This window comes from Thamnophis elegans, chromosome 4 (genome assembly GCF_009769535.1).
Source record: "Thamnophis elegans isolate rThaEle1 chromosome 4, rThaEle1.pri, whole genome shotgun sequence".
NCBI lineage: Eukaryota > Metazoa > Chordata > Lepidosauria > Squamata > Colubridae > Thamnophis > Thamnophis elegans.
Window position 1 is genome coordinate 65,254,366 of NC_045544.1, and position 19,771 is coordinate 65,274,136.

The 19,771-nt window shown below is 39.5% G+C and overlaps 1 protein-coding gene across 1 annotated transcript; it reads left to right on the forward strand.

Moving 5' to 3' along the window:
* Nucleotides 1-417: 417 nt before the first annotated feature.
* FAM89A (family with sequence similarity 89 member A) lies at nt 418-15,028 on the forward strand. Its single transcript, XM_032216475.1, has 2 exons — nt 418-818; nt 12,882-15,028. Exons 1-2 carry the CDS (start codon nt 531-533, stop codon nt 13,038-13,040), a joined length of 447 nt encoding a protein of 148 aa, XP_032072366.1. The 5' UTR covers nt 418-530; the 3' UTR covers nt 13,041-15,028.
* Nucleotides 15,029-19,771: the final 4,743 nt, after the last annotated feature.

Below are 19,771 nucleotides of genomic sequence, written 5' to 3' on the forward strand. Positions count from 1 at the left end.
TTCTGACAAGCAAAGCCAATGGGGAAGCCAGATTATTCAGTTAACAACCAAATTACTAACTTATCGACTGCAGCAACTCACTTAACAACTGTGACAAGAAATGTCATAAAACGGGGCAACACTCACTCACTTAACATCATAAATTTTGGCTTAAATTGTGGCCCTACATGGAGGACTACGGGTTATCTGCTTCAGTTCTTTGAACCACAAGCTGCCTCGCTGACTTTGCTGGGTGGAACTCACAAGGAGGGCAGCTGAATGGTACCACACAACGCCTTCCATTTCGGCCGCTCCTCCTTCCCGAGCGCTCCCTCACTCGCTCGCTCTTCGTTTCCTTTCAGGGCCGGTCCTGAAAGCGAAGGCCCGGAGAGGGCGGGGCGGGCGGAGGCGAGGCCGGCCAAAGTGGGCGGGCCCGAGCCGGACAGAAAGAGGCTTTTTTCAATGCAGGCTGGAGGAGAGGCGGCGCGGCGTTGTTTTGTCGCCGCGGATTAAGTCGGCTTGCCTTCCAGCCGACGTTTCCTCCGAGCACCATGAGCGCGTCGGGGCTGCCTTGGAGCATCGACAGCAGCGGGTCCGGGCTGCCTCCGCTGCCCAAGAGCCTGAGCGGTTTACTGAATTCTTCTTCCAGCGGAGGCGCCCCTGGCGGAGCCGGGGGGCGCTGGAGGGACCTGGAGCGGCTCTACGCGCAGAAGTCTCGCATTCAGGACGAGCTGAGCCGGAGAGGTAGCGGCGGCGGCGGCGGAGGGGGGCGAGGATCTCCTCGCCCGCCGAAGCCCCCTAACCTCGACGCCGCCTTGGCCCTGCTCCGTAAAGAGATGGTGAGTAGGCGGCGGCGGCGGCGGCTGCCAAGACCGCCCCGGGAGCTGCTGGGGCGCACCGCCGCGAAGAAGCGGCGCATTCCTGGCCAGAAAAAAACTGTGTCCTTGGAACATTTTTGGATCTCCCCCCCTCCCCTCTCTGTGTGCTTTCTCGAACTGCTGTGCACCGAAACTCCCTCGGTTCAGCCAGACTTTAATTTATACCCCCGAGGGCAATGCCAGCCTTGGGTTTTAGCGAGTGAGAAGCCAGGAGAAGGAAATCAGGGCAATTCAGCCTTTTTTTCGGACGGCTCCCGTGCGGGCAGCCCTGGATATTCGCGTCTGGCACCTAGATTTCGGCTCTGTAGAAAGTGTTGCCGGCACAAAATGCGTGGCCGAATAAACAACTTGTCTCTCAAAAGTTAAAAAAACACCAGCACCAAAACAATCGCTACACCTCAAGCGTGTATCTAACACGTTAGAAGCTATATTCTCCAGCCCCGGGCTCTCCGATGATATATTCCTGGCTTGTATTTTTCGATTTTTAAGCCAGAGGGTGGGTTGCTTGGAAACTTTTGTGGGAGTTTCAAGGCGCAGTTTCCCTGAATGTGAGGTGTTTGGTGAAATTATAAGTCAAGCTAGGAAAACCCCTCTCCGGTTATAATGCTGCAGTTTGCATATTGGGCAGCATAGGGGTGAAAGAGAAGAGGTGGGACCTTGCAAGCTCCAGTCACGTTTCTTCGAGTTTACGTTGGCACAGGAGTGTGGGGAAGGGAGGTAGTTATATTACAAGACAGGCTGCTTCAGGATTTAATCAGAAAGTAGATGAAGCCCCTTTCATTCTTGAAATGCATTACAGGATATAAATACTCGATGGGTTTTGACAATAGCCAGCCCTATTTTCTATGGAAATAATTTAATTAAGCCAGACAGTGGCCTGGTTGTGGAGGTTCTTCCCAGCAGGGTTAAATTATTTTTACTTTGTTGTCTTCTAAAACTCTTATTTAAGATCCTTTTTTTATCCTGCTTTTATTATTATTATAAATAACTCAAGATGTCAGGCACATCTACTACCCCTTTCTTCTCCTATTTCCCCCAAAAAACAACTGTGAGTGATTCTCTTTAGGCTGAGAGAAAGTAATTGGCCCAAAGTCATCCAGCTGGCTTTCATGGCTAAGACTGCAATAGAACCCATAAACTCTTATGTTCTTGGTTTTTAGCCTGGTGCTTTTAATCACTAGACCAAACTGGCTCTTTTAAATCAAATTTGTTGAGTTTGTGTAATCTTCGATGCAATAGGCTTTCCTTTTACTTCTCCACCCCCACCCCCCACCCCATTTCTAAGATGGAAATGATTATAAACTGCTTTAGAGCAGTCAATTCATGGCTGGAGAATTTTGGGAGTTAACGTCCACCCATTTTAAAGCTGCTACAGCTAAGAAATGCTGCTTTAGAGCAAGAAACAAAAAGACTTTAAAACTTTTGAAAAGTTTAAGCCAAAGTTACTTAAACAACATTAACAATTATGGTCAGACTTGGAAAATTACTTGGCTGTACAGAAGGAATTTAATTGGTCTGTGAAGTTAAAAAAGAACACGCTAAATTAACTTGAATATCCCTTCAGAAATTATTTTAACAAATCACCCTTCAGATATATAAGAGTCTTGGCAGGAGAACAGAAGCTGCTGTTGGAAAAAGCCAAAGTCTCCTTGAGTCTGTGGAACTGGTTGTACTATTCTCTGGCCTGTGGTAGTTACTTAGGTAGTTATTATCACCTCTAAAAACAAACCAGGGATAGTGAATGTAATGTTCTGCCTAGAGTTCAAAGAAAGTAAAAACCTAGTGCAAGAATCTCAGCAGGACGGAAAATCTTAGGTTTCTGATGTCATCTAAAAGATGTTTGGACAAGACATCCTTTCATTTTGACTCCGTTTTTTTCCCCTCCCATTTTCTAACACTCACTCTTTTTTCTAAATAGGAAACAGGAAAGTAAATAGGAAATTTGAAAGCTCTTTTTTCCTCCTAAAACAAAGGAATGTAATTTATCAGATCCTCTATTCTGTTCCAATTGGGATTCATTTTTCATCCTGTCTTCTTCCCCGATGGTGTTAGTTTTTTATTGTGCATAGACAATCTGCCTTTACTCTCTTCAGATTTTGAATTAGAATTATTTTATTTTGCTTTGGAAAATGGAATGTGACTTCATGGACATCTTTGATTCTGCCTTTTGAAGTGTGGTATATTGGCTTTTGCTTTATGCAGGAATGGTCCCTGGGCTGAATGCTGACTCCTGACAGCTGTAAATTAACATTGGTTTTCAAACAAGCAGTGAGTTTACAGACTAAAATATTAAGTAGTATGCCATATTTCAGAGCAAATACATGATGGAAGACAGGGATAATTGACTTAACTCTGAATCACAACCCTGCCTTTCCATTTGGCTGAAACTGTACCTCAATAACAATGAATTGTTTCTATTGTCATGGAAAAAAAAAAACTTCAGCATTCTAGTCTAAAACATTTTCTGTGTTTTAAATGTGTGGCTTTAACCAAAGGGAAGTTCCAAAGTAAACAAGTTTTCCACTTACAGTGAAGTGAAATAGGATTTAATTATTAGGTACCTGTACTTAAAGCCTTTGTGTTGGATCTATGACATGAAATTCCTAAAGGCAACAGTGATTTATTCCTGCCTGGCACACCTCTGATTAAGCAGTCTTTTTTCTTAGTCATTACAACTCCCTCCCATAGACCGATACATGTCCCTACATAAATATGCACCATTCATTATCATTTTAAATCTAGCTAGCTCAAAATGTGATTAAAAGGCATTTTCTCTTTGTAATATTTGTGGCATGGTGCTGTCATCCCAGAAATGAAAGCTTCTGGAAATATAATCTGAATGCATCATGATGTAGTGGAATGAAAGAAGTGGTAGAGCTAATAATACTTTTTCTCTAGTAAAATCCACCCTCATAGTAAGTCTGTCAAAACTCGCCAGTCAGGGTCAGAGTACTGAAGACTTCTTCAGTTTCAACATAATAGGAGAACCATGCCTTGGACTTCACACTGCTTATATACCCAGACAGTAATTGATATAGACCACCTTTATGCCCAGCAGAAGCTGATAGTACTATGGGATCCCTACAAGTGTGGATCTGGGCCGCATCGCCCTTATATCATACCCACAGTCTGCTGCCAACTAACTTTGAAACAGGAAAACTATACAGGACAGAAAGGATGGGCATTTCCAGGTGATAACCCAGTCTCACTTGAGAGATGGTGTGCATGAAGATCCTATGACATTTCGTGGGTGAAAGATCACATCCAGCACTTTCCGAGAAGAAATATCTTTTTTTATTTGGCAGGAGACTTGGAACACAGACAAATTCTAACTCTGGGTGGTTAAAAACACACATACCAAACTCTCTGATTTCTCTAATAACTCAGCAGGAAAGAGTCACTAAGGTGGAAGAGAGAGAAAAAGAAACTGGAGTTGGGAGAATCAAGTCCCATTATGAGGGAATTCAGAATTATGACACTCGTATCTTGATGGGTGCAAAATGACCAGAGGTGGTATTCAGCAGGTTCTGACCAGTTCTGGAGAACAGTAGCGGAAATTTTGAGTAGTTCAGTGAACAGGTAAATACCATCTCTGATTGGCTCTGCCCCCATCTATTCTCTGCCTCCCAAGTCCGAGCTGATTGGAAGGAAATGGGAATTTTTGCAGTAACCTTCCCCTGGAGTGGGAAGGGAATGGAGATTTTACAGTATCCTTCCCCTGCCACGCCCACCAAGCCATGCCACGCCCACAGAACCGGTAGTAAAAAAAATTGAACCCCACCACTGGAGAAGACAACCTAAAACTCAGATGCAGAGCAGATATTCCATGATACATGATGGCTACTTCAGGTGAGATAGCTAATACGTAAACAATCACTTTTTATCTAATAGCAGTAGACTTATATACCGCTTCATAGGGCTTTCAGCCCTCTCTAAGCGGTTTACAGAGAGTCAGCATATTGCCCCCAACAATCCGGGTCCTCATTTTACCCACCTCGGAAGGATGGAAGGCTGAGTCAACCCTGAGCCAGTGAGATTTGAACCGCTGAACTGCTGATCTAGCAGTAGCCTGCAGTGCTGCATTTAACCACTGCGCCACCTGCTGCGCAAACAGCTAAGATTATAAAAGCTGTAAATTATGTGACCTAGTGTGTGTTTAAATATATGTAAAGTTCAGATCTTATTCAACATCTCAAGTTCAGATTTTATCCAATATCTGAATGCCACCAAAAGTCACATATAAAAGGACCTGCATCAGTCCATGGTATGTCAGCAACTGGGCTGCACAAACAAGTGAATCTGTGGGATGCAGACAGCATGCAAAATCATGCTGCCTCTGGTTTGTAGAAGAACCTTTCTCTACCAAACAAGTCCCTGGTGCTCAAAAGATTGGGGGCCACTGCCAAATTAGACTCCTGATTTCAAGAAATGAAGTTTTTCTCTTGGTGTACATTGGGATACCACTCAGTATTTCCCATCTACTAAGCAGATGGGAGCACCTAGAAGATCTAGGTTTCCCTCTAAAAAAGCTAAGCAAGACCAGGCATGGTTTATACTTGGATAGGAGGCCACCAGAATATTCTTAGGCATTTAGACAATGTGTGAAGTAAAGGCAAAATAGTGACAATGTCAAATCACTTTTGTATTGTGGCCAGGGGTTAGCATGACATAAGGCAATATTTACCTTTTTTTTGAGAAAATGCCAATTTTCTTCTTTTCCCACTTAGAGAAAAGGAGTTAAAATTCCTCTTGGATATTTGTTTCTGGACTCCCTCAGCAAAAATGATGCATTTACATAGACTTCAGTGGTATACATAGAAATCTATATAGTTAATTATGGGTAGTGTATACTTCCATGGGATCTGTTAGTTCTGAAGCATGCTTCTTTGTACCCTAGTACCCTTTCCCAAGGGTAAGGGACACGGTGGCTCAGTGGCTAAGATGCTGAGCTTGTCAATCAGAAAGGTCAGCAGTTCAGCCGTGTAACGGAGTGAGCTCCCGTTACTTGTCCCAGCTTGTGCTAACCTAGCAGTTCAAAAATACGTAAAAAATGCAAGTAGAAAAATATGAACCACCTTTGGTGGGAAGGTAACAGCATTCCATGCACCTTCGGTGTTTGTCATGCCAGCCACATGACCACAGAGATGTCTTCGGACAGCATTGGCTCTTCGGTTTTGAAGCAGTGATGAGCACTGCCCCCTAGAGTTGGGAATGACTAGGACATATGTGTGAGGGGAATCTTTTATCTTTACCTTACCCTTTCCCTAGAAAATTTTCCTGTGTATGTGAACATTTCTGAATATAATATGCTGCATTATTTAAGACAGATGAGTTTTTTTGCAGGAGACTAGAAAGTTGAATGTAAAATAACATGAGACTTAATGGGAAAATTTGCCTTAATGTACAGTACAAACTGAAGTGAGACATTGACAGAGTGCTACCAGAAAAATTCAATAAAATTTCAAAGTTTAAAGCAAATACCTTCTTTCAAAAATTGAAAAGACAACTATACATATGGGCATAATTGTATAGACAATAGCAAAATCAAATCGATGTATGTATGTGTAAGCAAAGGTGTGGAAACTCTATTCAGTCAGGAAAATAAAGACCTGCAGCTTAAGATCATGAAGTCCTCCTTCCAAATTTATACAAAAACAAATAAATCTACTAACCAAGAATACACCCTCAGCAATATGTGGTGAAGATGAAGAACAATATGAATGGATTATAGGTAGTCCTCAACTTACCATTTTTAGTGATTGTTTGAAGTGGCATTAAAAAAAGTGACTTATGACCAGTCCTTGTACTTATAACTGTTGCAGCACCCCGGGGTCATATGATAAAACTTGAGGCCCTTGGCAACCAGCACGTATTTAGACGGTTGTGGCATCCCAGGGTCCCAGTCACTATCTGTGAACTTTTCAGTCAACCTCCAACAGGCTAAATCAGTGGGGGAAGCTGGATTTGCTTAACTACCATGTGACTCACTTAACAACTGCAATGATTCACTTAATAAGTGTGGCAAAAAGTCATAAAATTGGGCACGAGTGCTTGGCAACTGCCTTGCTTAGCAAAGGAAATTCTGGTTCCAATTGTGATCGTTAAGTCAAGGACCAACTGCAATTTTGACCGAGTGCCCGAATAATTATAGACTGAAATTTATCTGATATTGAAGATGAAGCAAACAAATACGTATATTGAAAATAGCTGAAGAAAGGTAAACAGCCATTAGAAAATATTGCTAACAGCTAAGTGGAAGAAGTTCATAAATATTTGTATAATATTTACTCGTGTCGTCACATTACGTATTGTGACTTTCCCCCCTTCCCTAAACGTGGCCATCATGTGACACATCTGGCCCGTGGGCCGTGAGTTTGACACTCCTGATTTACAATCTTATAAGATGATGGAGCTTGTGTTATCTGTGGTTTTTAAACAGATATCCAAAACAGCAATAACTGGAAAAGATTATTTATATTCCAATAACCAAAAAGAGCAGTGCTAAATAATGCTCTATTTAATATTGCTAGTATCAATGGTAGTAACAGTACTGTACTTAAGGTGTTGCCATCTAGACTTTAACCATACAGAGAATGACAACTGCCAGATGTACGTGATGGATTCAAAATAGGCAACCGAGATCTCCTTGTTTATATCCAGTGAATAATGGAAAAGGAAAGGGAGTTTCAAAAATATGTCTGTTTTATTTAGGATTTTTGCTTCTGTGTTTCCTGATCATCTTTAATAGGCAATTGAGCTGAATTTACCATGTCGTTAAGAGTATCCAGAAGAGCACTTGTACACTTGGTAAATTGCCTATTAAAGTTGATCAGGAAACACGGTTAAGATAGAATACAGGTAGTGCTCAGGTTATGATGCAATTGGGAATTTCTGTCACTAAATGATGCAATCCTAAGGCATGATGACACATGGCCACATTGCTTATCAACAACAATCTCAGCAGTCCCTGTTGCCATTGTTAAGTGAGGATTGTAGATCATTAAGCAAGCACCTCTCATGACCTCAACATGGGAAGCGATACCAAAACTGCTCCAAGCAAGCAGGCTGTTGGGCAAAGCTGTGAGTTAGGCAAGAGCCACAGGTGAGTGTTACAGAGTGCAGTCAAGTGGGCGCTGTGAGTGGACACTGCAGAGTACAAGATCCCAATTGCCACCCAGCAGTTCCTTGGAAGAAAAAGCAGTGGGAATGCGAGTGACTTGCAAACTCTTGCCAGCTTCCCCATTGACTCTACTTGTTGGGATGCTGGCAGGGAAGGCCAGAAATGGGGATCAGGTGACTAAAGAACACTGCAGTTGGTATGTTTTGTCAGTATTACAGTGTGAAAATGGGATCATCAGAAAGCCTGAATAAAGGTAAATCGAGGACTATGCATTGTGCTTCTGGAGAAGATAGCTGATAGCTGCCAGAAGAAAAATCATCCAATCCTAGATGAATTTAAGTTAGACTGCATAACAAAAACACTAATAATGAGGCTAAAGCTTACATACTTTGAACACTTAATGTAAATGCAAGAGTATTTGGAGAAGATGCAGTTGCTTGGAAAAATTAGAGCCTTTGAAGAGGCTGACAGCAGATAAGGTGGACAGTTATTATCACTGATGACACCAGCATGACTATACACAAATTTGAAGAGCTGAAGTTATACAATGACTGAATAACAAAAGACAACTTGTATCAGCCAATTGTTTTGTGCTACAAATACCTTAGTCAATAGTCAGGTATTCTGGAAATTATAGTCCAAAACAACTGGAATAAATAAATTGCCTATCTCTCATCAAAGATATTTACTCAATAGAGTTTTACATTGTGCTGGAGATAGTATTTTTAACTGGCAGCAATTAAAGCCAAAAACAAATATTTGTGTTTTCTATTCCTTATCCTCAATGCAGTCACTAAAGCTATTTGTTCAGATGCAAATTACCCCCAAAACAAATAGTCATTTTTAACAAGCCTTCAAAACAACAAGGACTGAGATGTGCTAAGAAAAAGAAAACTAAGCTTCCCCCCACCCCTCATAGCATTGTCCTGATTTTAGTGGAGAACTGGGAAAGTTTGTGATATTATTGCTGCTATTTTAAATAGTGGGTTTATCATACAGCAAGCAAACTGACTTTCCTCAGAACCCTCACTACAGAGTGAGGAAATTTATCCAAACACTGATTGGGCATTACATATTTACAAAATCATATAAATATAATAAGGATAACAAGGATATATATAGGGGATCTGGAGTTTAGCTGTGTGATTTATGTATAATAATGAGATTGTATCTCAGGGATAAAAAACTAATTAGGTGGAAGTACTGTAGTATTGTATTTGTATCTCTTGGATATTTTTCTTGCCATCAAAAAGGTCCTGTATTATTTAAATTACTAGCATATATATATATATATATATATATATATATATATATATATATATATATATGTGTGTGTGTCTTGTATCCATTTGAAAAACTTGTTTACTGGGATACATCTTCTCTCTGCTTTGCCTAATGTATACCTGTTTATATTATAATGAGTTTTACTACATCAAGACTAGACATTCAAGTTAATTTTAACATTGCCTTGTAATTATTTATTTTCATTAACAAATGAAGTCATATTTTGGTCCACCTAAAAGCAGGAAAACAGTAATAACCTGGAAGCAGTATAACACTGTTTTATTTGGGGGGTTCCCCCCCAAGTAAAATAGATCTTGGAATATGCAGTGTGTAAATTTAAATGCAACAGAGAAGTATTCTGTTGTTTTCTTCCTCTTTGCTTTAGAAGTTCACAAAGATGAGCAGTTGCCTAAAAGGCTGGAGAGAATGGAATATATTGAGCATTCTCTCTTATCTTTCCTCTCATTGCAGTTCATTTTATTAGCTGATTTTTAGAATAGTTAAGAGTCTTCGTGAGATACAAGTAGCAACATACAGTTAAGAATAATATAAATCACCTAAACTGTGGCAGCTCTGGACTCCATGGTGATCTTATGTACATAAAATAATAACAGAGTTGGATGGGACCTTGGAGATCTTCTAGTCCAACCCCCTGCTCAAGCAAAAGAAATATTCTTGCTATATTTTAGATAAGATCTACTTTTCCCTTTCATACACATAGTCCTTCATTGAGGTAATTTCTCTGCAGACAGTAAGGAGCAAAGTAACATGCAAATCAGACTGGTATCTAAAGACTATAAAATGCAATAGACTTCAGTTATACCCTGAAGTTTCTTCAATTATTAAATGGCAGCATGAAAGTGGTCAAAAGATTCAGGCCATATTCTTCCTACATTCTTTTTTTTAAAGGCAGCTAGTCCTAATCTGCCTGAGAAATCACCTAAATGTGAGAAATACTTTAGTAGTTGGACATAAACCAGCATTGTAGAAAGCCACTTTATCAACCTGAGTGCTCTTTAAAGATCAAGATGAACTGGATTGGATTTGCTAGTTCTGCTGATTTTATGAAAAATGGATTTGATTTGATCTGTCATTGTCACTTTCATTTGTTTTTCCTCCAGTTCTTATTTATTTTTTATTTATGCTTTGTTTTTTAACCCTGCCTTTATTATTTTTATAAATAACTTAAGGTGGTGAACATCTAATACTCCTTCCTTCTGTTTTCCCCATAACAACCACCCTGTGAGTTGAGCTGGGCTGAGAAAGAATGACTGGCCCAAAGTCATCAAGCTGGGTTTCATGGATAAGGCAATAGAACGCACAATTACCGTATATACTCGAGTATAGGCCGACCCGAATATAAGCCGAGGCACCTAATTTTACCACAAAAAAACTGGAAAAGTTATTGACTCGAGTATAAGCCTAGGGTGGGAAATGCAGCAGCTACCGGTAAATTTCAAAAATAAAAATAGATACCAATAATGTTTTTGAATATTTATTTCAAAGAAAAACAGTAAACTAGCGGTGTATTCAATGAAATACTTCACTCACCTCATGATGCTGATGTCCCGCTGTGATGATGATGTCCCGTGCAGCCGCGGGAGCGATGTCCCGCCTCCTATGACACACGGCACAGTGATTCCTATCATTGGATCACTGTACCAGAGGAGGTGGGACATCGCTATGTGGCTGCTTGCCATAACAAGGAGGAGGTGGGACATCGTTGCAGAGCGGCAGGAGGGGAGGAAGGGGAATCGTAAGACAGCCCTGCATTACATTAGAACGTGAGGAGGGGGGATGGTGCGGTGCGCGCTGCGCGGCAAACTGACACAGAGGGAGGGGAAACTCACAGGGGCACTGGGCCATTCACGAGTGTCACCCAGCGGCATGGCCCCGCCCCTTTTTCTCCTCCATTTCGGGCAAATTTTTCACTGACTCGAGTATAAGCCGAGGCGGCTTTTTTCAGCCCAAAAAGTGGGCTGAAAAACTAGGCTTATACTCGAGTATATACAGTACCCAGTTTTTAGCATGGTGCCTTAATCACTAGATCAAACTGGCTCCCTTGAGATTTTTTCCCAAAAACATTTCTTGCTTTCTGCACAAAGTTCAATCTGAATCTTTATCTTTAAAAGTAAAAATCACCTTTCAATTTATCTCATCTAACTGGAATGTTGTTCTGTTTAAATTTGTCAGAAAAATAATCTTTTCACTTACATAGTATTCTTACTGGAATGTTCTTAAGTGCCGTTTCATTTGTATTAGCAATCAACAATATAGTATTAAAATATTGCTGTAAAACATGATCTCTGGTCTTATTCCTGGCAGAGTGCACAAGGATGTCCCTTCAAACAATTCATAATTTTGCAAAACTTACATTAATCTTACAAACCTTATCAGTCTCTGTGTCAATGTTATCTTCCTCCCAATCCAGGAAATTAGATGGATTTAACCATCTTTTTTGTCTCAATTCTCTCCAATAATACCAAATCCTCTTCCTTCTCTCTATTTATTACTTATGCCTTAACTTTCCAAAACTTCCACTTTATCAATAATTTAATTCTCCAGGCATTTCCCCAAAGATTCTTCTATCTTTTTAACTTCTTTTACATCTCTTTTTATTCTTGCAAATCCTTCTTCCATTTTTTCTAAAACATCCAAACTATTGGCAATCATTACATTCATCATCTTTCCTCAAAACATTGTCTGCAATAAATTAGGTGAAATTTCCTCATCTGCAAATTGTTCTAGTGAACCTTCCCCATCTTTCTCCTAAATTGCCAGCTTTTCTTGCGGTTGCCTTTATGAGAAAGTAAGTAAGTCAATTACTTTGGTAAAAATAAAGGGCAGGTCCGGCCTCCCCCCTCTTTTTTTTTTTTTTTTTTTTTTTGGCTTTTCTCTGTCTTTAGTACTTCAGTCTCAATTAGCTCTCCATAGTTAGAATTGCAATTTTGCTCATGTTATTTTCTTGTTTGGTAAAATCTACCAGTTACCTGCTGTCACTGAATTACCTACTTATACTGAGAGCTTTTGCACCAGAGGCAAATTCCTTGTGTGTCTAATCACACTTGGCCAATAAAGTTTATTCTATTCTATTCCATTCCATTCCCCACTCCACTCTCCTTAAACAATCATTCTCTCAGATGTCTGGTCTATTACACTAATTAATTTTGTTATTTTGAAGACCCTTTCATTGGAATTTTTTTTTTAAAAAAAAACAGTCCCCTTTATTCATTTAAAAGTTTCTTGGATCAAAATGTTAAGTTTTTTTGTTTAAATTAAAGCCCTTCAAAATAGCATTTTTTTCTCTCTGCTTAATTTTAGAAGTCTCTTGCTTTGATTTTCACTGCTGTTTGGGGTATCTATCTTTAGTTGTGAATGAGTTAAATCCAAAGGTATTTAAGAAAGTGAGGCTTTGGCCAGTCAAAAATGTCTGGCAAATGTCCAAATACTGTAGTTCAGTCTTCCTGTATAATTGACAGGCATACTGTTTTTCTTAATATTGGTTTTTGTTTTATTTTTTTGAGGAGGATAAAATCATTGTGGTAGGAAAAATATGGACAGGCCAACATCTTATAGATAAAATCAAGCATAATATTAACATGTGTTTTCTTTCTTACTAGGTTGGCCTCCGGCAGCTGGATATGTCATTACTGTGTCAACTCTACTCTCTTTATGAGTCAATTCAGGAATATAAAGGTGCCTGCCAAGCAGTATCAAGTGCAGACTGTGCATATGCACTGGAAAATGGCTTTTTTGATGAGGAAGAGGAATTTTTTTAAAAAGAATGTTTCTTAGGAAAGCCTCTTTTTGTTTGTTTTTGGCGTGCAGCTGGAGTTGGCAGTTAAGAGATGAGCAGTGTTTAATTGGAACTCAAAGTACATTCTTCCTTCTGCTCAAGAAGAATTGCTCCATTTATTTCTGGCGAGCTGTTTAACCCAGGTTACACATTATGTAAATCCTGCTCTAGGAAAGTAATGTGCAATGAATTTTGAAGCCTCCCAAAGCATGCTTGACAGGTCACGTCAGTGTAATTTGCGCACGGGGTGTTTCTAGACGGCAGATGTTGAAAGCTATCTTTTTATAAGCAGAAGCGTATCATTGTACATGAAATCCACGTCATCTCAAATATTCTGACATGTAAAGTGTAGTTATATAGTTTGTGTGTTTGTAATCACTGAATAGATCCCATTATCATAAACAACTCCCTTTTAAAGCCTCTGATCTGAGGGATTGGAGTTTTTCCTGTTCTATACACCATAAAGGATGAATTCTGTAACATTGCAATAGTTTAAACCAGGGTTCTCCAACCTTTAAGACTCGTGGACTTCAACTCCCAGAATTCCTCAGCCAGCGAAGCTGAAGTCCACAAATTGAAGTCCACAAGTCTTAAAGTTGCCAAAGTTGGAGACCCCTGGAACTTTAAACTACTTCCAAAGTTTTTAGTTGGATTGATGATCCAGTTCCCTTTCTTTCTTCCTAATGTCAGAATGACTTTTATTTAAACCTATGTAATAAAATTGTGTAACCCTTCCTATATTTTTTTCTCAAATGCAATAAGAACAAATCAAAGCAGTTAATTGTACACCTTCCAGCTCCATTAGCTTCCATAGCTGCAATGTAGTTGTTCATTATCCAGTTAGTAATTTAAGTTTAACATACATGGATTCGCAGCGTCATTTGTAATACTAAAATGTTTGGAAGACAAATGGTCAATTTGTTTCTTACGGTTCAAAAAGACCTTAATGGGTATGTTATTATATACAGTGGGGTTTTTTGAACTATAACAAATGAATGTTTAAACTGGAATTGTAATTTGTTTAGCATTTTCATGGACATGTAATTTAGCACTTGGAGGTAGCAAGGAAAGTTGCATGGCTGCCTTGATGGATTAAAATGAATTCAGAAACCCATAGTCTACCTCACATGATGAAGTTTATAGGAACTCCAAGCAGAAGATGGAAACCTTTGAACTGATCTTGTGCACAATGGTCAGAACCTGATAGGTTTCAGCTTCCTGGAATACTTCCATAAATTATATATGCATCAGGAAAGTCCTTTGCCATGTAGGAATATGACACCATGTAAATAACTGATTTATTTTCATATGGAAGACCTAGTTTAAGATCTGAAACATATTTTCAACCTCAAAGGAGAAAAGTGAGATGACAAATAACAAACCTTCCAGCATGTTAACTGTGTGTCCAAAGGGAACAACAAAATGTTTAAAAAGGACAATCACATTCATTTATTATAGCAGATTCTATAATCTATTGTGTTATTATATTGTACAATATGTCCATCCCTATTATGTGATCCTGCCAGATACTTCTGTCCTCCTGCGCATTAAGAGGTCTCTGCTTTTGAAATCTAAGGAATCCAACAGAGTACATGCGCGCGCACACACACACATGCGCACACAATCGGCCTATTGGGGAAATGGATGGCATATAAATAGAATATATACTGGTAAATAAAGAATGATAGCCTAGCAAGCAGCCCAACCCACTCAACTCTTTTTGAAACAGGTTTTTTTTTTAAACTAGCCTTATTTTTTTTGTGCTGAGTGACTCCATCAGTAAAATTGGGGAAATTGGAGACCACACCCTTGCTGCTGAAAGCAATTATTTAGCATATGATGGCTGAAATAAATGATACATTGGTCCTCTAGATTGGCTTCCACTAAAATCAGTGGGACAAAACATATTTAATTTAGGCTGAAACCAACCAATGTAATAAGGATTGAAATAAACATCTGTTATCCTCCAGAGACTGATGAACTGTAATCCTTATCATGCTCAGTATTGAGAATGTTGAGCAAGTATGTGGAAAGTACAGATCTGCAATGTGTGACAGGCTGTGTATCTACCCTGGCAAATATATTCTATACTCATGGCCTTGATTCATAACATGTAAAGGTTCCAGACTGATAAAGAGTTCAGAGACTCCTCATTTAGGACCCTTTGTTACCAATGAAATACTATAGTTCTTGGTCCATAAGATGGCAGTTAGAAAATAAAGAAGTTTCCACACCAATGCTTTGGGATACATCAGTTTAAGAGGGAGAATATTATGTTTTTCGGAGTATAAGACGCACCACGATTTTGAAGAGGCAAATTTTAAAAAAAAGTGTTTGTACTCTGCAGACCTCCCAAAAATGACTTGTTTTCCATCAAAAAAGGGGCATGCATAGCCTTTAGGCGACTTGTAGAGTGCTCCTTGGGGCTAGGCCCAAAAACGAGCAAAAAGCAGTCCATTTTTCGCAAAAATGGGCCTTTTGTCCAAAAAAAGGGCATGCATAGCCTATAGAAGGGTTATAGAGTGCTCCTGGGGGCTGGAGGGGTAAAAACGAGCAAAAACCAGTCTGTTTTTTGCTCGTTTTTGCCCTCCTCAGCCCCCAGGAGCACTCTGGAAACCTTCTAAAGGCTATGCATAGCCATTTTTGCAAAGTGGGGGGGGTTCGGGAGGCAAAAAATGCTGTACTCAGTATATACGACGCACCCAGATTTTCACCTTTTCTGAGGGAAAAAGGTGCATCTTATACTCCAAAAAATACAGTAGTTCATTGACAGAATTCTTGTAACTCTGTTCCCGTTGATCAGGTAACTCTTGTAAAAAAAAACAGACTTGCACATTGGGGGGGGGGGGGGATCACTTGATTTTGGCAAATGCCAAGAGTCTGATATAAAGCTGTTTTTAAGGAGCAATTATTCCGGTTACACTAACTTAAAAGGGCTTCATTTGTTAGAATGGTTATCCCCAACCTAACCACTCTGGATACATATTCTAGAAAGTTTAGTCAGCCTAGTCAAAGGCCTGGGAATTCTGGGAACTTGTTTCAGCAAATAATTGATGAAACCAGGGTGGGAGGATAGTGTTAGAACAACACACAAAACACTTCATGTTGTTGTAGGAGTTGCTCAGCCCTTGAATAAGAGATGTGCACAAATGAGGCTTAAGAGAAGAATGGCAATGCAGTAATTCTACAGGAACTGCTTGTTCTCTCACAACTAAAGGGAGATGTAAAGTGTAGAAGATACCTTAAAAATCACTGATATGGATTCTAATAGTGTAGTCTCAAATGCTGAACCTTGTTTATTGTCTTTGATCAAGAAGCTGGTATTTGGCTGCACTGCAAATAGTCCTCAACTTACGATTACAACTGAGTCCAAACTTTCCATTGCTAAACAAGACAAAATGTTACCCCATTTTACAACCTTTCTTGCCACAGTTGTTAAGGGAATCACTGTAATTATTTAGTTAGTAACATGGTTGTTAAATGATCTGGCTTTGTCACTCTGCTTGTCAGAAGGTCATAAAACATGATCTGAGGACATTTGCCATTTGTCAAGCATGCAAAATTTGATCATGTAACCATGAGGTTGCTGCAGCGGTTGGGTGAAAAATGTCAGGTCACTTTTCAATGCCATTGTAACTCTGAATGATCACTAAATGAATGATTGTAAGTTGAGGACTACCTATATTAGTTATAGTCCAATCGGCTGCTTAAAATCTGAAGTGTCGGTGCAAGAAATGGTAACATCAGAACCTACGGTAATTTGTGTATGGATTTTAACATTACAGACTGCAATAGTCTCACAGTCCAACGGGGAAAAATACAATTGCCGAACGTATTTCTTTTGTTGTATGTTTCTTTATCAATATTATTGTAGGAAATTAAAATGACAGGAAATCCGTATCCTATTCTTTGAACTTTGCGGAAAGTTCACTGTACATCTGAAAGAATTCTTGAAAAGTTGTATTAGCCCTTCCTGTGTCCGACACAAAAGCAGCTACAACTTCCTGACTGTATGAAATCCAAAAAGGAAATGAAATATAGCTTAACCTAGGTATTCAGACAGCTGATTTAAAATAACCGACTACAGAACAATTCCCAGTCCAATGGGCTGTATGCACTATTTCAAATTTATGTTATATGATTATTTATTTCTTGTTCTCCCCACTTTTAAAAAATGACAGTGCAAAATGCACGTATCTGAAACAACGGAGAGTCTAATTCAACTTTCACAAAAACAAGAAAGATCAAATTTAGATAAACTTCTCTATATTCATACTTGAACAGAAGGGCTTGTTTGCGGAAGGCCTATTTTGTATGCATTCCAGCAGGAGGGCTCTGATTGTCCTTTATGTGTTATGAACCAGTAAGATAATAGGACCTGAATCCCTTCTGTCTGCTTTGGAATTCACAACAGGAAGAATATGACTGCCTAAATCAAGTGTGATAGTGATCTTTGTGATGAGCTGATCTCTTCTGACCCATCACATAGAAGGAATTCAGGAGAAGTGCTTTTTTTCAATCTCGGTCCATTATTTCTATAATTTGGAGGTGTGTGAGCATGGCTGCCACCACAATAATTAACTGGTTGAGATCAATCAGCTGTTTCTAAATGTTCAAATATTTTCTTTCTGAATAAAGAATGCAATGGATATTCTGTAGGCAATTCTCAATCCACTGGACTCAAAACTAGCAAGTACAATACATTATTTACAGAAGTACAAAGATTTCAATGATTGAATATAACAAATGTTTAACTGATCACAAAGTCCAGCCTGCATAGTGCTGTAGTTAAAATGGTAGTATAGGACCAGAAGGACACACATTCTTTTGATAGTGGATCTTCTGGTAAAAGCATCGAGAATCATATGTTTAATTTGGCCTTTTACATTACTGTACTATGCTCTCATCAGGCCAAAAAAAATACTGTCAAGTACTTTGTCATTTCCTAAAGTGCTGTTGTTTGTAGAATTTTAAAAGAATTCTAGAGACGAGGTTCGGGGTAGAAGAATAAAATTCCTTTTTATTATCCAAAAATCAGAGTTAATTTGAAAACGGTTTGCAAAGCGTTGGTGGGTCTCACCCTGACTTCACCTGAGTCACAAAGGAGAGCCACACCAAATTCGAAAGTGAAACAATAGTTATACCCTCCCTAACTCCTCCTACTCCTGGTCAGCTAGCCTGACGAGGGTGGTTACAGACCAATCAGAGACAATAATTGCCCTATCTTTTACCTTATTTGGGAATACAATTTTTAACCAATTAGCCCTTGGCATCCTTCTGGCCAATCAAGCAATCACATTTTTCCCGCTCAATTCATAGCCACTCCTCTTACAGTTCATTGTTCTCCTCTCAAGCATTTACATATTCCTTCCCTCCGCCATTACCACATGGTATAGCTCCCCCTAGGGGACTATTTCAGTAAAATATAAACACTTTATATTATTTTATTACTCCAATTCCCCCATTTCTTATTTGGTGATTTGTTTAATATTTTCTTTTATTTCTTTCAATCTTTCTTTCTCAGTTTCAGTATTTTTCATAGGGTGTAGAGTGTCCATACTTTCCAACAGGTGTATTTGGTTACCAATTTCTTTTAGTACCATCATTGTTTTCTCTGTTTGTTGGGCCTGCATAATACTTTTCACAGTTGTGATTACTAAGTTTCTTATTACCGGGATTAGACATGGCAACAACTTTAATCCAATAAAAATTACACTAACCATAAATAAGGCTTGCTTCCAGTTTCTGAAAATGTCCCCTAGGAACCCTCCTTCATCTAACAGGCCAGTCCAGGTTTGTGAACCACATTTTCGGAAGGCTATCACATCCATTGCTCTACATACATCTAATGAAAGCTCCCATTTTTCTTCTTTGGTGACCACCATATGATTAAGATATTTTAGTAATGCTGCCCCAGGTTGTCCACTAATAATTCCCAGTCCAACCCACAGGGTCACATTATACCTTGTGAGTAGGCCTGGGTTATGGTAAGTAATGCTCTGTTCTTTCTTTTTCCATGGGGGTTTAAGGGATAGGCTGGTTGATGACTCCGAGCAGGTTCTCACAATACTTTACACAACCCCTTCCTGGTTGTAAATACTGACTCCTAGTATTATCACATAGAAAGTGGAGATTCTCAGTGCCTTCCCCTTCCGTGCCACAACCACTGAACCACAAGGCCTTCCCTATCCAATAGCACCTTGAGTCTCCCCTGGTTGCATTTTCACACATCTGGGTGATTCCACTCATCCACTCTCTACTTTGATTTTTACAAGTCCAAGCTGGATCTCTCTGAGTTTGCCTTGGTGTTACCTCCAGAGTCAGATTACATCCATATTGGGCAGTTTTCCAGTATTGGAACTCTCCCTTTCGATGTCCCCCACTTTTCAAACAGATCACCATACCAACGGCTCTATTCTTTCTCTGCAGTCTCCTAATAGCCGAAGCAGTCAGCATCCACGAGGGGATAGGAGGAAATTCGAAAGAACTTGGGGAGACCACTAAAGAGCTTGTGTTTAAATAGTCTTTCTCCTCCCACATTGTACAAGTATATCTTCCTATAGTCTCTAGGTTTATTTGCAAATATAGAGTGGTTTGACACTTACCCCCTCTCTTTTGTGTTACCACTATCCAACTTTCCTCCTGACCTACTTGTTGCCAGTTTGGTTGTAACTTAGATTCATACCACCAAATTTTGGGTTCAAAGATCCAATT